This window comes from Lagenorhynchus albirostris, chromosome 8 (assembly GCF_949774975.1).
Source record: "Lagenorhynchus albirostris chromosome 8, mLagAlb1.1, whole genome shotgun sequence".
NCBI lineage: Eukaryota > Metazoa > Chordata > Mammalia > Artiodactyla > Delphinidae > Lagenorhynchus > Lagenorhynchus albirostris.
The window spans coordinates 58137046-58153488 of NC_083102.1; the positions used below are offsets into that span (position 1 = coordinate 58137046).

The following is a 16443-nucleotide window of genomic DNA, read 5'->3' on the forward strand; positions in this document are numbered from 1 at the left end:
AGGGAAGCCCCAAATCTGTAGTTTTAATTTTGGCTTTTAAGAATTGGAGGTTTGTCACCACCTCTAGAACAGACAAATACCACATCATTTCACTTCTAATCCTTTTATTCTCTTTTGTTTTATATTTAACATATGAATATATTTATTTCTTCAGGAGATTGCTACTCAGTATCAACTGTGTGGCCCCCTGTCACAGGATTTGTATCTTGTACACTGCCACTACCACAGTTTGAAATTTCTTTATGTGATTAACATACACGCCCAAATACTGTACAGTGTTAGATATTTTTCACAAGATTATACACAAAACCTGGGGTGGAGGTGGAGAGTCATTTTGTGTTGGAGTCTGTAGAAAGTCTCATATTACATAGAGTTCTCTTAATTACATTATTTCAAGCAAAAGTATATGTTACACTGTTTGGGCAAAGCAAATTAGACTAACATTCTCTCAGTCATTCCTACTTTTAGCCCATTATGTATCTTGCTAGACTAGATCTAAGCTCCTCTGTTTTTGCTGAATATTGTACCCACAGTCTTTGCACGGTTCTTGGCATGGAGTTAGTGGTTAAATATTTGGTGAATGAATGGTATCAAGCATATACTAGAATTTGTTGTATAAACAAGACAGCTCCCTAATTTAATTTTCCCAAATAGCTGACAAGGGGGCTAGCACTTTTATTACATGCTCATTTACCCATTTCCTTCTGGTTGGAGGCCCAGCGTTATTACCTACAGTATTTGTGCCTTAACACTCTGGACTGCTTTTGGTCTTCATATTGTGTTCCACTTTCTCATTAATTTTTGGTGCCATACTGTTAGAATATATATAAAACATTGATGGAATAAATCAGATCCATCTAACTCTTCTCTTCAGAAATTCCATTACTTTTCAACTTATTCAAGAAAACACTTGAATCACTTTAACTCCCTTGAAAAAACTTCCTTGCATTTTCGTACTGTAATTACATTAAGATAGTAAATTAACTTGGAGAAAGCTGGCATTTTTATCACATTGACTCTTTTAATCCAAGTTTATGGAATGTATCTGTTTAATTCAAGCCTTTTTTTTCTGACCCTTTCTCAAATTTTATAGTCCCCTCTATTATATAAATGTCACCTAAGAAAATCTTAACTAGAGTGGATTAATCAAAAGCTGCCACAAAGGTTATATTAGCTCCAATATAAGTTAAGAAGTCTTCTCTATTTTTCATTTTCAGAAATGACTTTTATAAGAGACACTTAATGACTTGCATAAGATGGCAATTTCTGTTCCCTGAAAGTTTGTTATTACTCAGCTGTAAAACCATCTGTGCCTTTGTGGAGGAAGATTTGAAATACTTTTTTACAATAACTATTAGTCTTTTCAAGTTTTCAAGTTTTTCTTGAGCCAATTTTGGTATTTTGTATTTCTCAAGAAATTCATATATTTGCTCTAGGCATTCATATTTATTAACTTATATTTTTATAATATAGCTTTAAAATACTGAAATCTTTAGTATCTATAACTAGTTCCTTTTTTTATTCTTTTCTTTATTTGAGTACTTTCAATTTTTTCTCAGTGTTTTTTTTCTAGAATTTATCTGTCCTGTTAGCTTTACATTTCTTTTTTTTCTTTCTTTCTTTCTTTTTTTTTTTTTTTTTTTTTGCGGTACGCGGGCCTCTCACTGTTGTGGCCTGTCCTGTTGCAGAGCACAGGCTCCGAACGCGCAGGCTCAGCAGCCATGGCTCATGGGCCCAGCCACTCCGCGGCATGTGGGATCCTCCCAGACCAGGGCACGAACCCGTGTCCCCTGCATCAGCAGGCGGACTCTCAACCACTGTGCCACCAGGGAAGCCCTCCATTTCTTTTTAAATTAAAAAATACTTATTATTTCCTACCAATACTTTTATTTTTCCTCCTTTTTTATTTTTTGGCATTAATCAGTTGCACTTGGTACATTTACTTTTGATAACCCTTACAGTCTGATAAGTGTATTTAAAGCTGTAATTTTTTTCTGAATATTGCTTTAGCTACATGTCACAATTTTTTTTTTACATTTAGAATGCCACTGCCATTTAGATGTAATTTCTTTTGCAATTTCCTCTTTAACACAAGAATTATGTAGTGGCATATTTTACTTTCCACACATATCAACTTTATTTTGCTATCCTTTTGTTATTGGGTTCTAATTTTATCACACTATTCAGAAAACGTATTCCATATGGTAGCTATTTAGAATTTTCAAGACATCTTTTGTAACTTAATTCATAAATAGTTGTATTTAAATATTTCTCATGTATGTAAAAAGCACACATATTCTGTGCTTGGGTATGAAATTTATATAAGTTAAATTTATATAGATAAGATTAATAATACAGACACACACGTCTTCTCTGCAGTGTGGCTTAGATTTTGTTGCCTTGATGTACTAATTCTGAAAAGCATATGTTAAAGTTGCCAGCTACAGTTGTTTCTTTCTTCCTATAATTCTAGCAATTGTAGTTTTATACATTTTAAATCTTTGCTGTTAGCTGCCTATCAGGATTATTACAGCTTTTTGATTTATTGTAACATCTCCCTTGTTTCTAATGATGCATTTTACTCCAAATTCTATTTTGTCTGATAGTAAAAATTCAACACTGTCTTCCTTTTGCTTCATATCTGCTTCACAGTATCTATTTCTTCCATCTCTTTGTTTTCAGCCATTCTGTATCCTTTTGCACAATTGTGTTTCCTTCAGTCAACCTATTCCTAAATCCTTTATACTACTCTAGGAGTCTTTGTCAGTTAATTGGTGAGTTTATCCCATTTATATTTACTTTAATCATTTTAATATTAGAACTTACATCTACCACCTTATTTCATATATTACAGTTACCATGCTTCTTGTTTTGTTTTGATCTTTTTACCTACTTGCCATTAGATACATCAAATTTTCATCTGCTGCTTAAAAGTTATACATTTTTATCCTATTCTTCTAGAGATTACCCTTGAGTAACTTTGACTCAGTCTTAGGATGTTTTCTCCCAGCAATATAGAAAGGAGATCAGCAGCTATGTCTTTACCATTTAACAAAATGATAGCCATAGCATATGTTTATCTACCTCTCCTCTCCTCTCATTCTAATTATCGTGACACAGGAATGATAATTAGCTGGTTTTAATACTTTGATTCACAACATTTTCCCCTGAAAATGTTGTAGGGCAAGCTTCATTGTTTTGAACTAGCATTGCATACTGTAAAGGAAAAGTCTAATGACAACAGATATTTGGATGCTTGTATTACTTTAACCTTGTACTTTAAATTTTTATCACAATTTCTTTTTTTTTTAAACAACTTTATTGGAGTATAATTGCTTTACAATGTTCTGTTAGTTTCTGCTGTATAACAAAGTGAGTCAGCTATATGTATACATATATCCCTATATCCCCTCCCTCTTGTGTCTCCCTCCCACCCTCCCTATCCCACCCCTCTAGGTGGTCACAAAGCACCGAGCTCATCTCCCTGTGCTATGTGGCTGCTTCCCACTAGCTAGCTATTTTACATTTGGTAGTGTATGTATGTCCATGCCACTCTCACTTTGTCCCAGCTTACCCTTCCCGCTCCCCGTGTCCTCAATCTGTTCTGTACATCTGCATCTGTATTCCTGTCCTGCCCCTAGGTTCTTCAGAACCTTTTTTTTTTTCTTTTAGGTTCCATATATATGTGTTAGCATATGGTATTTGTTTTTCTCTTTCTGACTTACTTCACACTCTGACAGACTCTAGGTCCATCCACTTCACCTCAAATAACTCAATTTCGTTTCTTTTTATGGCTGAGTAATATTCCACTGTATATATGTGCCACATCTTCTTTACAGTTTCTTGAAGTAGGCCTCCTTTCATTAATTTTTTTCTTCCAATCTGCTTTCCTTGTTTTATGTTTGTGTTTATGTTTTCATTTTAGTCTATGAATATTTTCTTCATTTTTAAATTTTTTTCAGTTTCTGTTTCTTTTCTAGAAACCCTGTCTTCAGTATTATCTTTTTTATGTTTCTTTTCTGTTTTTTTCTATTTCTGAGATTGTTCTCAAATGTGTCCTCTCATGTCAATGATTCAGTTTTCTGTAGCATTAAATATGCTTTCAACTTCAAGTTCAGGTATGCTCTTTAGCACCTCTAAAATGACTTTTAATTACATTTTTAGTTTCCTTACTCTCCACTTATTCCTCATGCTTCTTCACTTTCTCTTCATCCTGGTGTTCCATAGAGTTAATTTAAAATGTCTTTTTATTTATGGGATACATAATTTTCACAGGTTGACTTATTTGAATTTTCAAGTTGATACTCTCTTTTCCTTGATCTGAAGTATTTAGTAATAGACTCAGTTTTGCCTTTTTCTCATTTATTTATCTTGAAATGAGGCAAAAACCTTTTTTTGTATTCAAGCAGCAATTAGCCACTTTTAAAAATTACGAATTCCATTTCCAGACCTACATCAGGAGGACATATCTATGTGCCTAGTTTCCAGCCTGGTGGCTATTTTCTGGCAACCTATCATCTAAAGCAGTTCTCTGTACTAAGGTGGGATATCCAAATCTCGCCACTCAGTTCTTGAAGTTAAAGGGAAAAAAAAAAAGTTATTCCTTGCTATCAAAGCACTTACTGTGACTGCCCCTGTCTGTATTGCTGCACTTTGGGGTCTGCAGGTGAAAGTAGGCAATGTGCCACTATCAGCCACCCTTCCTGCATTCTTTTCCTCATCTAGCAGTTGCTTTCTGAATGAATATGGAAGGTGGAGAGTTAGAGAACCTGGTTTGAGGACAGCTCCTGGGAAGGACAGTAGAGGTTGCCCATCTTCCTCACTGCGTAGACCTGGTATCTCAAGCAATCAGTGAGAGAGACACAAAGCATCTCCCTGTCTTGGGAGTGAAGCTTGGATAGATTTTTCTTAATTCAACTTCATGACTCCTTCATATTCTAGTAACAGTTGTTTCTAGTTTCAGTGTCAATTTGGTTGTGAGTTTTTCTTTTGTAATGTGATTTCACTGGAAATTTAGTGGGAAGTAGGAAGAGGCTGAATCGGAAACGGCTGGCCAGGTGCCATTTCAGTGGACTGTGCGGTGCTTCCCCTCCACCATTCCTTCTCGGGAGCCATAGATATTAGCTCCCAGTAAAAACAGTTCTGCATTTGTCTTGAAGAAAAAATATGGAGTGTAAAAAATTGTGTTATTTTGCTTACTTAAGTCATAGAGAATCTATGAAAAGTAATCTAGAAGAAGTTATTAATGCATTAGATAGTAATCTTTATGGAACTTCCCATTAATATGTAGAGAAGGTAAAAAATGTTATGTACTTAACAAGAAACAGATACTTAAAGAGTAGCTGTAATTACAGGCTGTCACCTACATCCAGCACCTTCACCATCAATAACCAGTTTATGAGCACCTCCTTAGAGAGTGACCCTGTGCTGCATATACTGCAGTTAGTGTTGCCATTCACATTAGGTTATGATATCATTCAATCAGCTGATTTCAGCTAGTTTTGCATAATGTTTCCTGAGAAAAACACTTTTGTTAATATAAAGATAGGTACCATATATAAACCTTTGAGCAGAAATTATAAAGCAATATGGCATAGTTTCATTTTAACAGCACCAAAGTATAGGCAAAAACAGCACTTATTTCTTCTTTTGTGGAACTTACACTGTCATGGGTAAGACAGACTGCAGTCAAATTATCACAGAGATCATTGTAAAAATTCTGATTCCAGTGCTGAAACTACTTCATAAAGTTGTATGCAAATATCAGTTATTATTTTGCCCTTGTAAAGTAAAAACAGAGAATGTCGCTCTTATCCGTAAAATCTCTAGTACTACAGCGCCCTTAAAATCTTTCCTGCAAAGATAACATTTTTCCTTTTTAAAGAAAAATGTTTTTCATGCTTGCACAGGGTAAGTAAAGAGTGCAGAAGTTCAGTTTTACAATGTTTATGTGTAAGGATGTTTCCATTTCTAGTGCAGTTATCTTTGGATTATATTGATTCAGTGATGTGAGTACATGTGCTGTATTCATACTTTTGAAAGAAATAAACAGAGAATAAACACAGCAGGTACACCTGCAGAATGTTATATGAGAGCTACTGTTCTCCATAGGAGTGTGTGTATTTATTTGTGCTGTAATCCTGTGGTGGATATTGATGCCATTCATGTTCAAGATGACAGAAGAGATGAAAGAGATTGATCTTATAAGTTGAGAGACACTGACCTGCAGTCCTTAACCTTTTCTTTTTATTTTATTTATTTATCCTCCCTTCCCAAGTCTTTTCACCAAACCTAGATTCTCTGAAGCCCAAAAGGTCCAACAGGTATTTCAGGCTCTGTTTCTATTAACCAGCCCTGAAGACCCTGCCCCCTGCAGTCAGCCTGACCAGTCTCGGGGGTTGTCTGCAAACCCTTACAGCTGTACTCTGGAAAGCCTATTAAACGTGAAAGGAGAACTGCTCTAGAATAAGAAAACTCAACTTTGTATGCACCGTGCTTCTTTTGTCAAGTCACTTCACCTCGTTGAACATCAGTTTCCTCTTGCTCATGAAATGGAGGTATCCCAGGCCCATCGTGCCCACTTTGCCTGGGAGGCAGGGTCCATAGTTGGAGATATGACACGTAGGCCAAAGCCGCAGGTCACCTGAAGTTTCTCTCCAAGTTTTTCTGAGGCATCTGGGAACTTCTCTCAGGGGGTGGTATATATTAATTTCCCTGTAGTAAGTGTTTCGAAGTTAGATTCTATGTCGCTTTCGTGTATCCTCAACAACTAGCACAGCACGTGGCACACAGTCTCATTCAGTAAATGCTGGTTGAATAATGAGGGAGAGATTTCTTTCTAAGTTCCATGACTCATAACAGCTGACTGAGCACCATGTTGTATGTAGTGCCAGAATACTCAGCCTACCAGAAGTGATCCGTGGTTTCCAGGTGGAGTCCTAGTTTCTCATCTGGGAGGTCACAATGATCACATATGCCTCAGGGTTTCTGTGATGATCAAATGAAAAATGTATTCCAAAGCTGGTTCAGATGAGGGGCATAAGGAAGGGAGGAACAGAGGTAGGTGGAGTCAGACCTGGGATAATTTCCATTCCACCACCTGCCTCTGCTGGGAACTTGAAGAAGCCATGTAACTTCTGTGAGCCTCTTTCCCTGTCTGAACAGCGAGGTTAACAGTGCCTGTCCTGCCTCCCTTACAGATTCATTTGCAGTGAGGAAGTAGATGATGAAAAAGGGAAAAAGGGTCCTACGAATGTAAGAAACTTAGTATTAGAGGAGAGGACTGTGGACTGGAATTTGTAAAACCTGGCTTTGACACTTACTAGCTCTGCAACTTAATCTACTGAAACACAGTTTCTCCCTATATAAAATGAAAATGTTAGATTAGTTTATTTTTAATGCTTTTCCTGTTAATAGTGGTGGATTTGTAGACGTTCTCTTCATGTGCATGCAGGATTAAAATAATCACATATCTATAATTTTCAGCCTTATGGGTACTGGGGGAAACGTCACACTAAAACTTTTGTCCATCTTCTGAATAATGTCCGAATTTACAGACCTCATTCTGCTTTCCTGTAGCTAAAGGATTGGGCTATACTGAGTAACACTTCAAGCTTTTATCAGTGTTCTCACCTCACCGCTTACGAGTTCAGCTGTCTCCTGTTACCTGTTTTGCTAAGATGGGAGGGGCAGAATAACTGAAAATCAACTTGGCTGCTGTGCAGTTTCACGTCAGTTTGTCCCACACACCAGCGGATTAGTCTAGTGTATGCATTCATAGGGAAGAAAATGCTGGCTTGGGACGAGAATTCCTCGACTCTGCAGCCTTGACAACCATCTCCAGGCCCTTCATTTCGTAAGTGTCACACCTGGAGTACTTGCAGGGGCCTTGGGGTTCTTCCCACCTAGCCCTCTCATTTTTCATATGGGAAACCGGGGCCCAGAGAAGTAGCTTGCTAGAGAACATGGCGATTCGAACAAAGAAAATCCAAAGTCCCAACCAGTTGTGTTGCAATATATTACCCTACAGGGAGTTAACCACCGAGAAAATAAGATACAGCACTTCCTCCTAGTTGCGGTGTTCATCAAAAAGTCTGCCTTTTTGATTTCCTGCTACTCTTCAGCTTAGAACCAGAGGGCTTTTATTTCAGGTGCAACGTTTTACAGCATTTAGCACTTTTAACTGAGAAGTAGAGTTAGGGTAATCATATCTGAGTTCTTCAAATCATTCTTTCTTAGTCTTGGCTAACTTTATAGAGGACTTACTCTATGCTAGACACTGTGCTAACAAAGAGTACTTCCTCTCTAGAGACTGTTAGAGCACAGAAGGCCCTGGGAACAGTGAGGGTGAAAGGAGCAAGAGCCGAAGAGGCAAGAGAGACCAGGTCTGAAAGCAGGAGAGTGGGGCAGAATCACATCTGAAAGTTTCAAGGTCACCCCTCAGCAGGAGCAGAGCTGTAGCTGCAGAGCCCGCAGAGCTTTAAGCCCGACAGGAAACCTGAAAGCATCCCGGAGGGGGCATTTTGCAGGGAGCGTGGGGCCTCTCAGTTTCTGGGCTTTTATTCATCAGCATCTAAGGGTGTTGAATGAACCCTGTCCTTGATTCTAACTTCTTTCCCTCGTCGTCCTTCCCATACGCCCCTGCTGGCCAGGTGAAAACCAAGGAAGTACAGATTACAAACCAGAGAGAGAGCTGAGGGTTATGAGGCGGTGTGATCTCCAAAGGTTCACATTTCTGTCTTTTCATTAGCCGTCTTTCTGATAAGAAAATCTTGGACTTATTTGATTACAGTAATATGGGAAGTTTACAGTCCCTCTGTACAATCCTAAATTCAAAATGCTCTGAGACAGTTTTTTTAAAATAATTTTGTGGCACACTCACTTGGGTAGTAAATCTGACCAAAACTGACAGGATGCTACAGTCTTTAGGTACCCCCCTTAGTGAGAATATTCACATGTTTGGTGGCAAACATATTCATGTGTCTGATTACAGAGTTGCCTCCACAGACCTTGCTGTGGGCAATAAGCAATTTATGGAAAAACGCATTTTACTACGTTTCTGAAATTGAAAGAACTCGGAATTCCAAAACCATATGGCCCCAAGGATTTTAGAAAAGTGACTTTCAACCCATAAATCGTTTTCCGTAAATTTGGTGTACTTATTTATCCCTTAAGGAATGAACGTTTCCTTCGTTTTTCTTCCCTATGAAGAAAAAGTGGGGGGGGAGGGGAGAAGCAAAACAAGTCTAAATGGTGGCTCTCAGGAGAATAAACTGTAGCTGAAGCTTTGGGAGTGGGGGTCTAGGTCCTCAATAGGAGTAGATCTCTTAAAGGACAGAAAACTAGATCTGTACTTTTCCTGCAATTAAAAAAAAATAAAAAATTACAGGTTTCGCCGCGGAACTGCATCATTCTCTTCTCCAGCTTTGCAGCAGCCTGAGCTGTAAAAGAGCTGCTAAGCCTAAAATGCGTGCGACTCACGGAACCAGAGCGCCACCTTTCTTCCAGATTTGGAATTGAAGCTTCCCGCGGCCACTGGCTGACTTGCCTGCCGAGGCTTGTTCAATCCACAAGACTGCAAGGAAACAATTCCTTGACCCTCAAATCATAAAGGAAGAGCTGCAAAGAGGGCAAGAAAATGTGTTTCCTTCTCTTTGGTCCCTGAGCAATTAAATTCGTAACCTAATCTGATGTTAGGGAGTGTGAGCCATAAACCCCATGTTTAATTAGTTTGCACCTAGAGTCATTTTACACACTAGACATTTTAATTTACAACCTGCTGCATTGCAGCACTTTTCTAGGCCTTCAGCTATATAATAAGGTATTCTGCTAGCTGCTGAAGCTTTAAAAATATAGATACAATTAGTTCAGATTTTTTCTTCCTTTTCCATTTTCAGTTGCAAATCAAACATGCAGTTACAGAAGCAGAGATTCAAAAATTGAAGACCAAGGTAAGCACCAATACATGATGTTTGAATTGTACTTTTTAAACTTCAGATGCTATGAATAAATTCAACCCGAGGACTAAAGGAATTTGTTTCTGTGCATTTGAAAGAATACAAATGTGAGAGATTCATTTCCACTGTTAGCGGAAAAACCTGCCAGTGCATACTCTTAGGGCGTCAGCACCACCATACCCCTCAGTGAAAATAGCACAGTATTTTTAAATTACATATTTGCACATATGTGGCCCGTTCCCTCTGAGCTTTCCTCAAAAAGTAATGTTTATGTGTTGGTGTGATGAATTGGGAGATTGGGATTGACATATATACACTAATATGTATAAAATGGATAACTAATAAGAACCTGCTATTTAAAAAAATAAATTAAAAAGTAACTTTATAATAGTTCAAGAATCCAAATTACATTTTGACCACTAATTCCTTAAGCACAAGCTGTTATACTATATCTCTTTATCTTATCTTAAATGTTTAATTATTTATTTTTAACTTATTCATCAGAGATAATGTATTTTAACATAGCACATTACTTATCTTTCATAGAGAAAACTTCCAATTTCTAGTAATTAAGTATTATGAAATTTAATTAATATATGAATAATTTATTTTAGGAGCCAGGTGCTACCAGAAATCTTTAGACAAGTTTAGTTCATGTTATTTAAATTTGTGGGGAAATACAGGTCTTGATAAAAGGAGTATATGTTTTTAGTTTATATATGAAATAATACATAATTCAGAAGGGCATTTTTAATTGGTAAATTATAAGGTACTTGTAAGTTTCTTGAACAGTGTTTAGTTTTATCAAGTACATAATTTCAAAGATTTAAAAATATCTTTTGAGTTACTTTAAAAACACAATAATCTTTATTTTTTATGGTCTTTTAAAAATTGAGACATAATTGCTCTAACACTACTAACAGTCCGTTTCCCTGTTCACATTAGATACACTTGTTTTGGTTTTTCCATGTGTTTTAAATGGGGATGAATTAGCAAGGCTATTTTGGTTAAATGGTATTTTTAGCTAATAACTCTGCAGCTCTTTAGTCAAAACATGTCTATACATCATTCATGGTTTCAACCAAGCTCTGTGAATAATAAGTTTTAAATTAGTAGCGGTTGGTAAATAAACAACTCGAACACGAAACATTGCTTAATAAAAGATGCAGCAAATACCCAGTCCTGTTTTAAATTGCCATGTTTCTTGTCATAGAACGGAAGAATAGAAGATTTCTTTTTAGTTGTTAGGTACAATCAGGGAAGAAGATTCACCTGGGATTGCAAGTGCTTTAACAAAGCTTATGTGTTAGATATTTAATCTAGAAAATTCTATAAATTAGTATTTTATATTTTTCTCAATATCATATTGGCATATAATAGCCATAGATTAGCTTGTTTTACTATGACTCTTTATATCCAAGTTGATAATAGAATTCCTAATTTTGAAATGTTTTTGACTACTTTTTACTTTGTAACCTGTTTTGCCAATGTGTTTAGTTTAAAATATACATAAAAACATATATTTCCACTTTCCAAATGATTTTGGAATGTTTTAGATTTTGAAAATTGATAGTTTATAATGACTGCATCCTTTTGAACTTTAACAGAGGCATGTGAAGTAGATGAAGCACTCATTTAAAGGTTGGCTGGTTAATTGTGAATAAATGACCTTTGACCCCTTACCTGAGAGATCAGTCTTGAATTTCTTCAGAAATGAGGGATTTGGACCAGTGTGTTATCTGTTCCTAAGCTTCCCTGAAAGCAGAAACCACAAGAAGCTGCCTTTGTGTCCCATCAGAGAGATTTAAATTAATTCAGAAATCATTTATATTTTTACTCACACTGTCTTTTATACTTTTATTCAAATCGGGATTTATTAGGCTCTAGAAACTCAGAACAGTGTCAGCAAAATAATGAGCTACAAGCTATGTTCATGTCAGTTGAAATAAAAGATGTGATAATATCATCAAAAGGGATAGAAACAAAGTAAAAATGACTTTTATCAGATTATTATGCCCAAGGAGCTGTTCCAAGCGTGATGTGTTATATCACAGTTCCGATTAAAGATAACATAATTTAGTCTTAGAGGACTTCATTTACTTGTCCAAGGTTTAAAGGCCAATAATGGCAGAGCCTGGAATTCAAATCTAAACTGTATGACCCCACGGTCCCCCTCTTATCCATTAGGCCATACTGTGTGCTTCTGCCCCTCTCTCCTTCCCAGCTTGCCTCTCCCCACTCCCTTTTTAGTTAACTTTTTATTTATAATTATATGTTAAAAAAAAAAAAGAAAAACTCTAAAAGAAAGCGTGTTGAAGTTCATTGCATAGAATCAAACTCTAAAACACTTTTTCCTGCTCAGAGAATTTCATACACCACATAGTGTGATGGAAAGATCATGGGAGTTGGAATCAGATCCATGTTTTGTCATTTATCAGATGTGTGACCTTGTACAAACATTTTCACTTTTCAAGGCCTCCATTTTATAATCTGTGTAATAATGAAAATAATACTTGCTCTTCTCATCTCAGTGTGTTTGATGATTTGAGTATATGTAACAATGGAATTTAAAATACACTATAAAAATATGAGGGATTTTTGCTACAGAAATACCCAGATAATGCTTGCTTTGATATTTGCTTTGTCCAGCTACAGGCAGCAGAAAATGAGAAAGTGAGGTGGGAACTAGAAAAAACCCAACTCCAGCAGAATATAGAAGAGAATAAAGAAAGAATGTTGAAGTTGGAGAGCTACTGGATTGAGGCTCAAACGTTATGCCACACGGTGAACGAGCACCTCAAAGAGACTCAAAGCCAGTATCAAGCCTTGGAAAAGAAGTACAACAAGGCAAAGAAACTGATCAAGGATTTTCAACAAAAGTAAGCAGCTTCTAATGACTAAAGAATAGTTGTGTGTATCTAAAGAAGGTTTATATCCAGTAATTTCGTAATATCTAGTGGAAAAGAAAAGGTGACCTCAGAGTCATGCCCCTAAGGAGCATAGTTAATGCATAAATAGACATTAAGTTTTAGAAATCTCTTGCATCATTTTTCATATGCGATTATAGTTTTTCTTCTATAATTTTTTGGCAACCTCCTGTTTTGTTGTTGTTGTTAATCATTAATAGTAACTGTTAAACCATTTGAACCTCTATCCTTTTTGAAACATCTGTGATTTAGAAGCAAGAAGCCCAGCTGAAGTCATGCAGAATGAATATTGGATAAAGTACTTACAAAGCAGCAACTGGGGCCTTGATGAGGCTGCTTCTATGTCTATTCTTAGAATCAGTTAACTTCAGAATTTTCCCACTACAGATAGTGTAAATATTGACTAGCAAGACCTCCTGCCCTGCCAGTTTCCTTCTTTCAGCTGTTGAGAGAATCAAAAGGGCCTTGGTTCACTGCAGTAAGAGACCATCACCACACTCTGCTTTTAAATTTCAACTGCTATTTCTGAGCTAATGCTGCTTTGCTTCCATCTGTTGAATCTTGGTGTAATTTCAGGGAGACTGACCAGGGAGATTTTTACGGATTTTTTTCAACAGTTACTTCTGGCTAGCTAGAATAATAGAAAGTAGCACCAGTATCTCATCTGGTCTTCTACGTCAAGCCTTAAAAGCTAAGCATAGGGCTTCCCTGGTGGCACAGTGGTTGAGGGTCCGCCTGCTGATGCAGGCGACACAGGTTCGTGCCCCGGTCCGGGAAGATCCCACATGCCGCGGAGCGGCTGGGCCTGTGAGCCATGGCCGCTGAGCCTGCGCGTCTGGAGCCTGTGCTCCACAACGGGAGAGGCCACAGCAGTGAGAGGCCCGCGTACTGCAAAAAAATTTTAAAAACCTAAGCATATATGTAAGAGTCACCGTAACTATTATTTCCTATCATGGAAATAATGTTTGTAATGTTTAAAAGATATTGCTATAAGAAGTGTATTAGAAAGAGGAGAATTGTTCTTATGACCATGAATTCAGTACATCACTATTTTAACTCTTTTTACCAAAAATACACCTAACTCTATTTCATGTAATAATTTTATAATAAATTCTACCAAATTTGCATATTGCATTCCAGACTTTTAAAATGGAGGTATTTCTCCGTCTCCCCATATTATCCTCAGGCATGTAGTGACAGCTCCGCCTCAGTGTTTCTGACCCAACAGCCCCTCTACTGCCATTTATAGGAAGCAATCTTATTATAATTATCTTTTTAAAACTCTTACCATCCAGTTCCATCAGTTTACTAGGTAAATGACTTTATAAATGTGGAATTATATCTACTTGACATGTAATTATCTCCACTAAATTATCCAACATGGGTCATTAGTTCAGTAGCTTCTATCTAAATATGAACGGGTGCTCTAGAGTCAGGAGCTACAGATGAAAATCTTAGTAAGTGGAATCAAAGCATTTTTCTTTACTTTGTAATCCATTAAAAGTTTTTTTTTTTTTTTTGCGGTACGCGGGCCTCTCACTGTTGTGGCTTCTCCCGTTGCGGAGCACAGGCTCCGGACGCGCAGGCTCAGCGGCCATGGCTCACGGGCCCAGCCACTCCACGGCATGTGGGATCTTCCTGGACCGGAGCACGAACCCGCGTCCCCTGCATCGGCAGGCAGACTCTCAGCCACTGTGCCACCAGGGAAGCCCCCATTAAGACATTTTATTTGCTTTCATTACTAGATACCTTTTCTCTGTGATTGAGTTTTGTTTATTTAAACAGCTGTCTAGTTATTTATTTCACTGTGCAGTTCATTGCTTCTGACGGGAATTTTTACATTTCCTCATTTGTTGAGTGTTTAATGCAATGAGATCTATTATTTTCTTCTTAAGAGAACTTGATTTCATCAAAAGACAGGAAGCAGAAAGAAAGAAAATAGAAGATTTGGAAAAAGCTCATCTTGTGGAAGTTCAAGGCCTGCAAGTACGGGTGAGTTATATGCTCAAAGCCACTGAGTAATAGGGCAGCCAGACAAAAGTATAATTTGAAAAGATACATGCACCCCCATGTTCATAGCAGCACTATTTACAATAGCCAAGATGTGAAAACAACCTAAATGTCCATTGACAGATGAATGGATAAAGAAGATGTGGTACATGTATACAATGGACTACTACTCAGCCATTAAAAAGAATGAAATAATAGAGATTATCACACTAAGTGAAGTAAGTCAGAAAGAGAAAGACAAATACCATATGATATCACTTACCTGTGGAATCTAAAATACAACACAAATGAACATATCTATGAAACAAAAACAGACTTACAGACATAGAGAATAGACTTGTGGTTGCCAAAGAGACGGGAGGGTTGAGGAGGGAAGGACTGGGGGTTTGGGATTAGCAGAAGCAAGCTATTATATATAGGTTGGATGAACAGCAAGGTCTTACTGTATAGCACAGGGAACTATGTTCAATATCCTGTGGTAAACCATAATGGAAAAGAATTTGAAAAGGATATATATATATGTATAACTGAGTCACTTTGCTAAATAGCAGAAATTAAACACAACGTTGTAAATCGACTATATTTTAATAAAATTAAAAAAAAGAATAGGGTAGTTTTGCCTAGTGCTTGGAGAGAAGTGCTGATTTAGGGTTTCATGAATGGATATTTTTTTTCTCTCTTAGATTAGAGATTTGGAAGCTGAGGTGTTCAGGCTACTGAAGCAAAATGGGACTCAGGTTAACAATAACAACAACATCTTTGAGAGAAGAACATCTCTTAGTGAGGTCTCTAAAGGAGATACCTTGGAGAACTTGGATGTCAAGCAGACACCTTGTCAGGATGGCCTAAGTCAAGGTTTGTTTAACCTAACCATAAAAAATGTTTTTAATGACTGTAAAATTTGGCCTTACATTCTTCTTTTTTTAACTCAGAGATTTAAAAGTTGAAAAAGTCTTCCTGCTGTGGGAAAGAAAAACGGGCTTATCAAAATAGGAAGTTATAATTTTTCTCTCATCTTATCAAAAATAAATCTTTGATGTAAAGAATTAACAAAATTCCAAATCGGACAAGTCAGATATTATTTTTAAACCACCATAAAATTGATAAGCTTAATAAACTGCCTTAAACTGATAGCTCGTCCCATATAGGGTGAGTTACACTACTTAAGTATTAATTAGTAAGGCTTAAAATGAGTGATTTTTAAGTCCCTAGAAAGAAGACCTTTTTCATAACATCAGAAGGCTGACTTCTAGCACTTGGAATTCACTAAGAAGTTCTGTGTACTTTTCTGCTTTTACCTCGATGTCCTGTGTATACGTCTCATTCTTTCCTGTCAGAGACCAAATCAGACCAGAACACGGGAAGCATTTTGTATTGTGAATGGCTGTCTTCTTTCATACACCAACCATAAATAAATCACTTATTTGCTTCCCTCACGCACGCCCGTGCATAGACTGTGTGTATAAGAATGTGTATGAATGTTTTAATACGTATAGTGTATTTATAAATTAGAGAATGTATAAGAATTTATAACAATAAATGCACAGGCG

The 16443-nt window shown here is 37.0% G+C and overlaps 1 protein-coding gene across 4 annotated transcripts in view; it reads left to right on the forward strand.

Annotated features, from left to right (window-relative positions):
* PPP1R9A (protein phosphatase 1 regulatory subunit 9A) overlaps window positions 1–16443 on the forward strand; it is a 326308-nt gene that overhangs the window by 249969 nt on the left and 59896 nt on the right. For all 4 annotated transcript variants that reach the window (XM_060157051.1, XM_060157050.1, XM_060157052.1 and 1 more), the window contains exons 7-10: window positions 9897–9950; window positions 12606–12835; window positions 14779–14875; window positions 15577–15748. In XM_060157051.1, the coding sequence (XP_060013034.1) occupies window positions 9897–9950; window positions 12606–12835; window positions 14779–14875; window positions 15577–15748 (553 nt within the window). The remainder of the gene's footprint in view (window positions 1–9896; window positions 9951–12605; window positions 12836–14778; window positions 14876–15576; window positions 15749–16443) is intronic.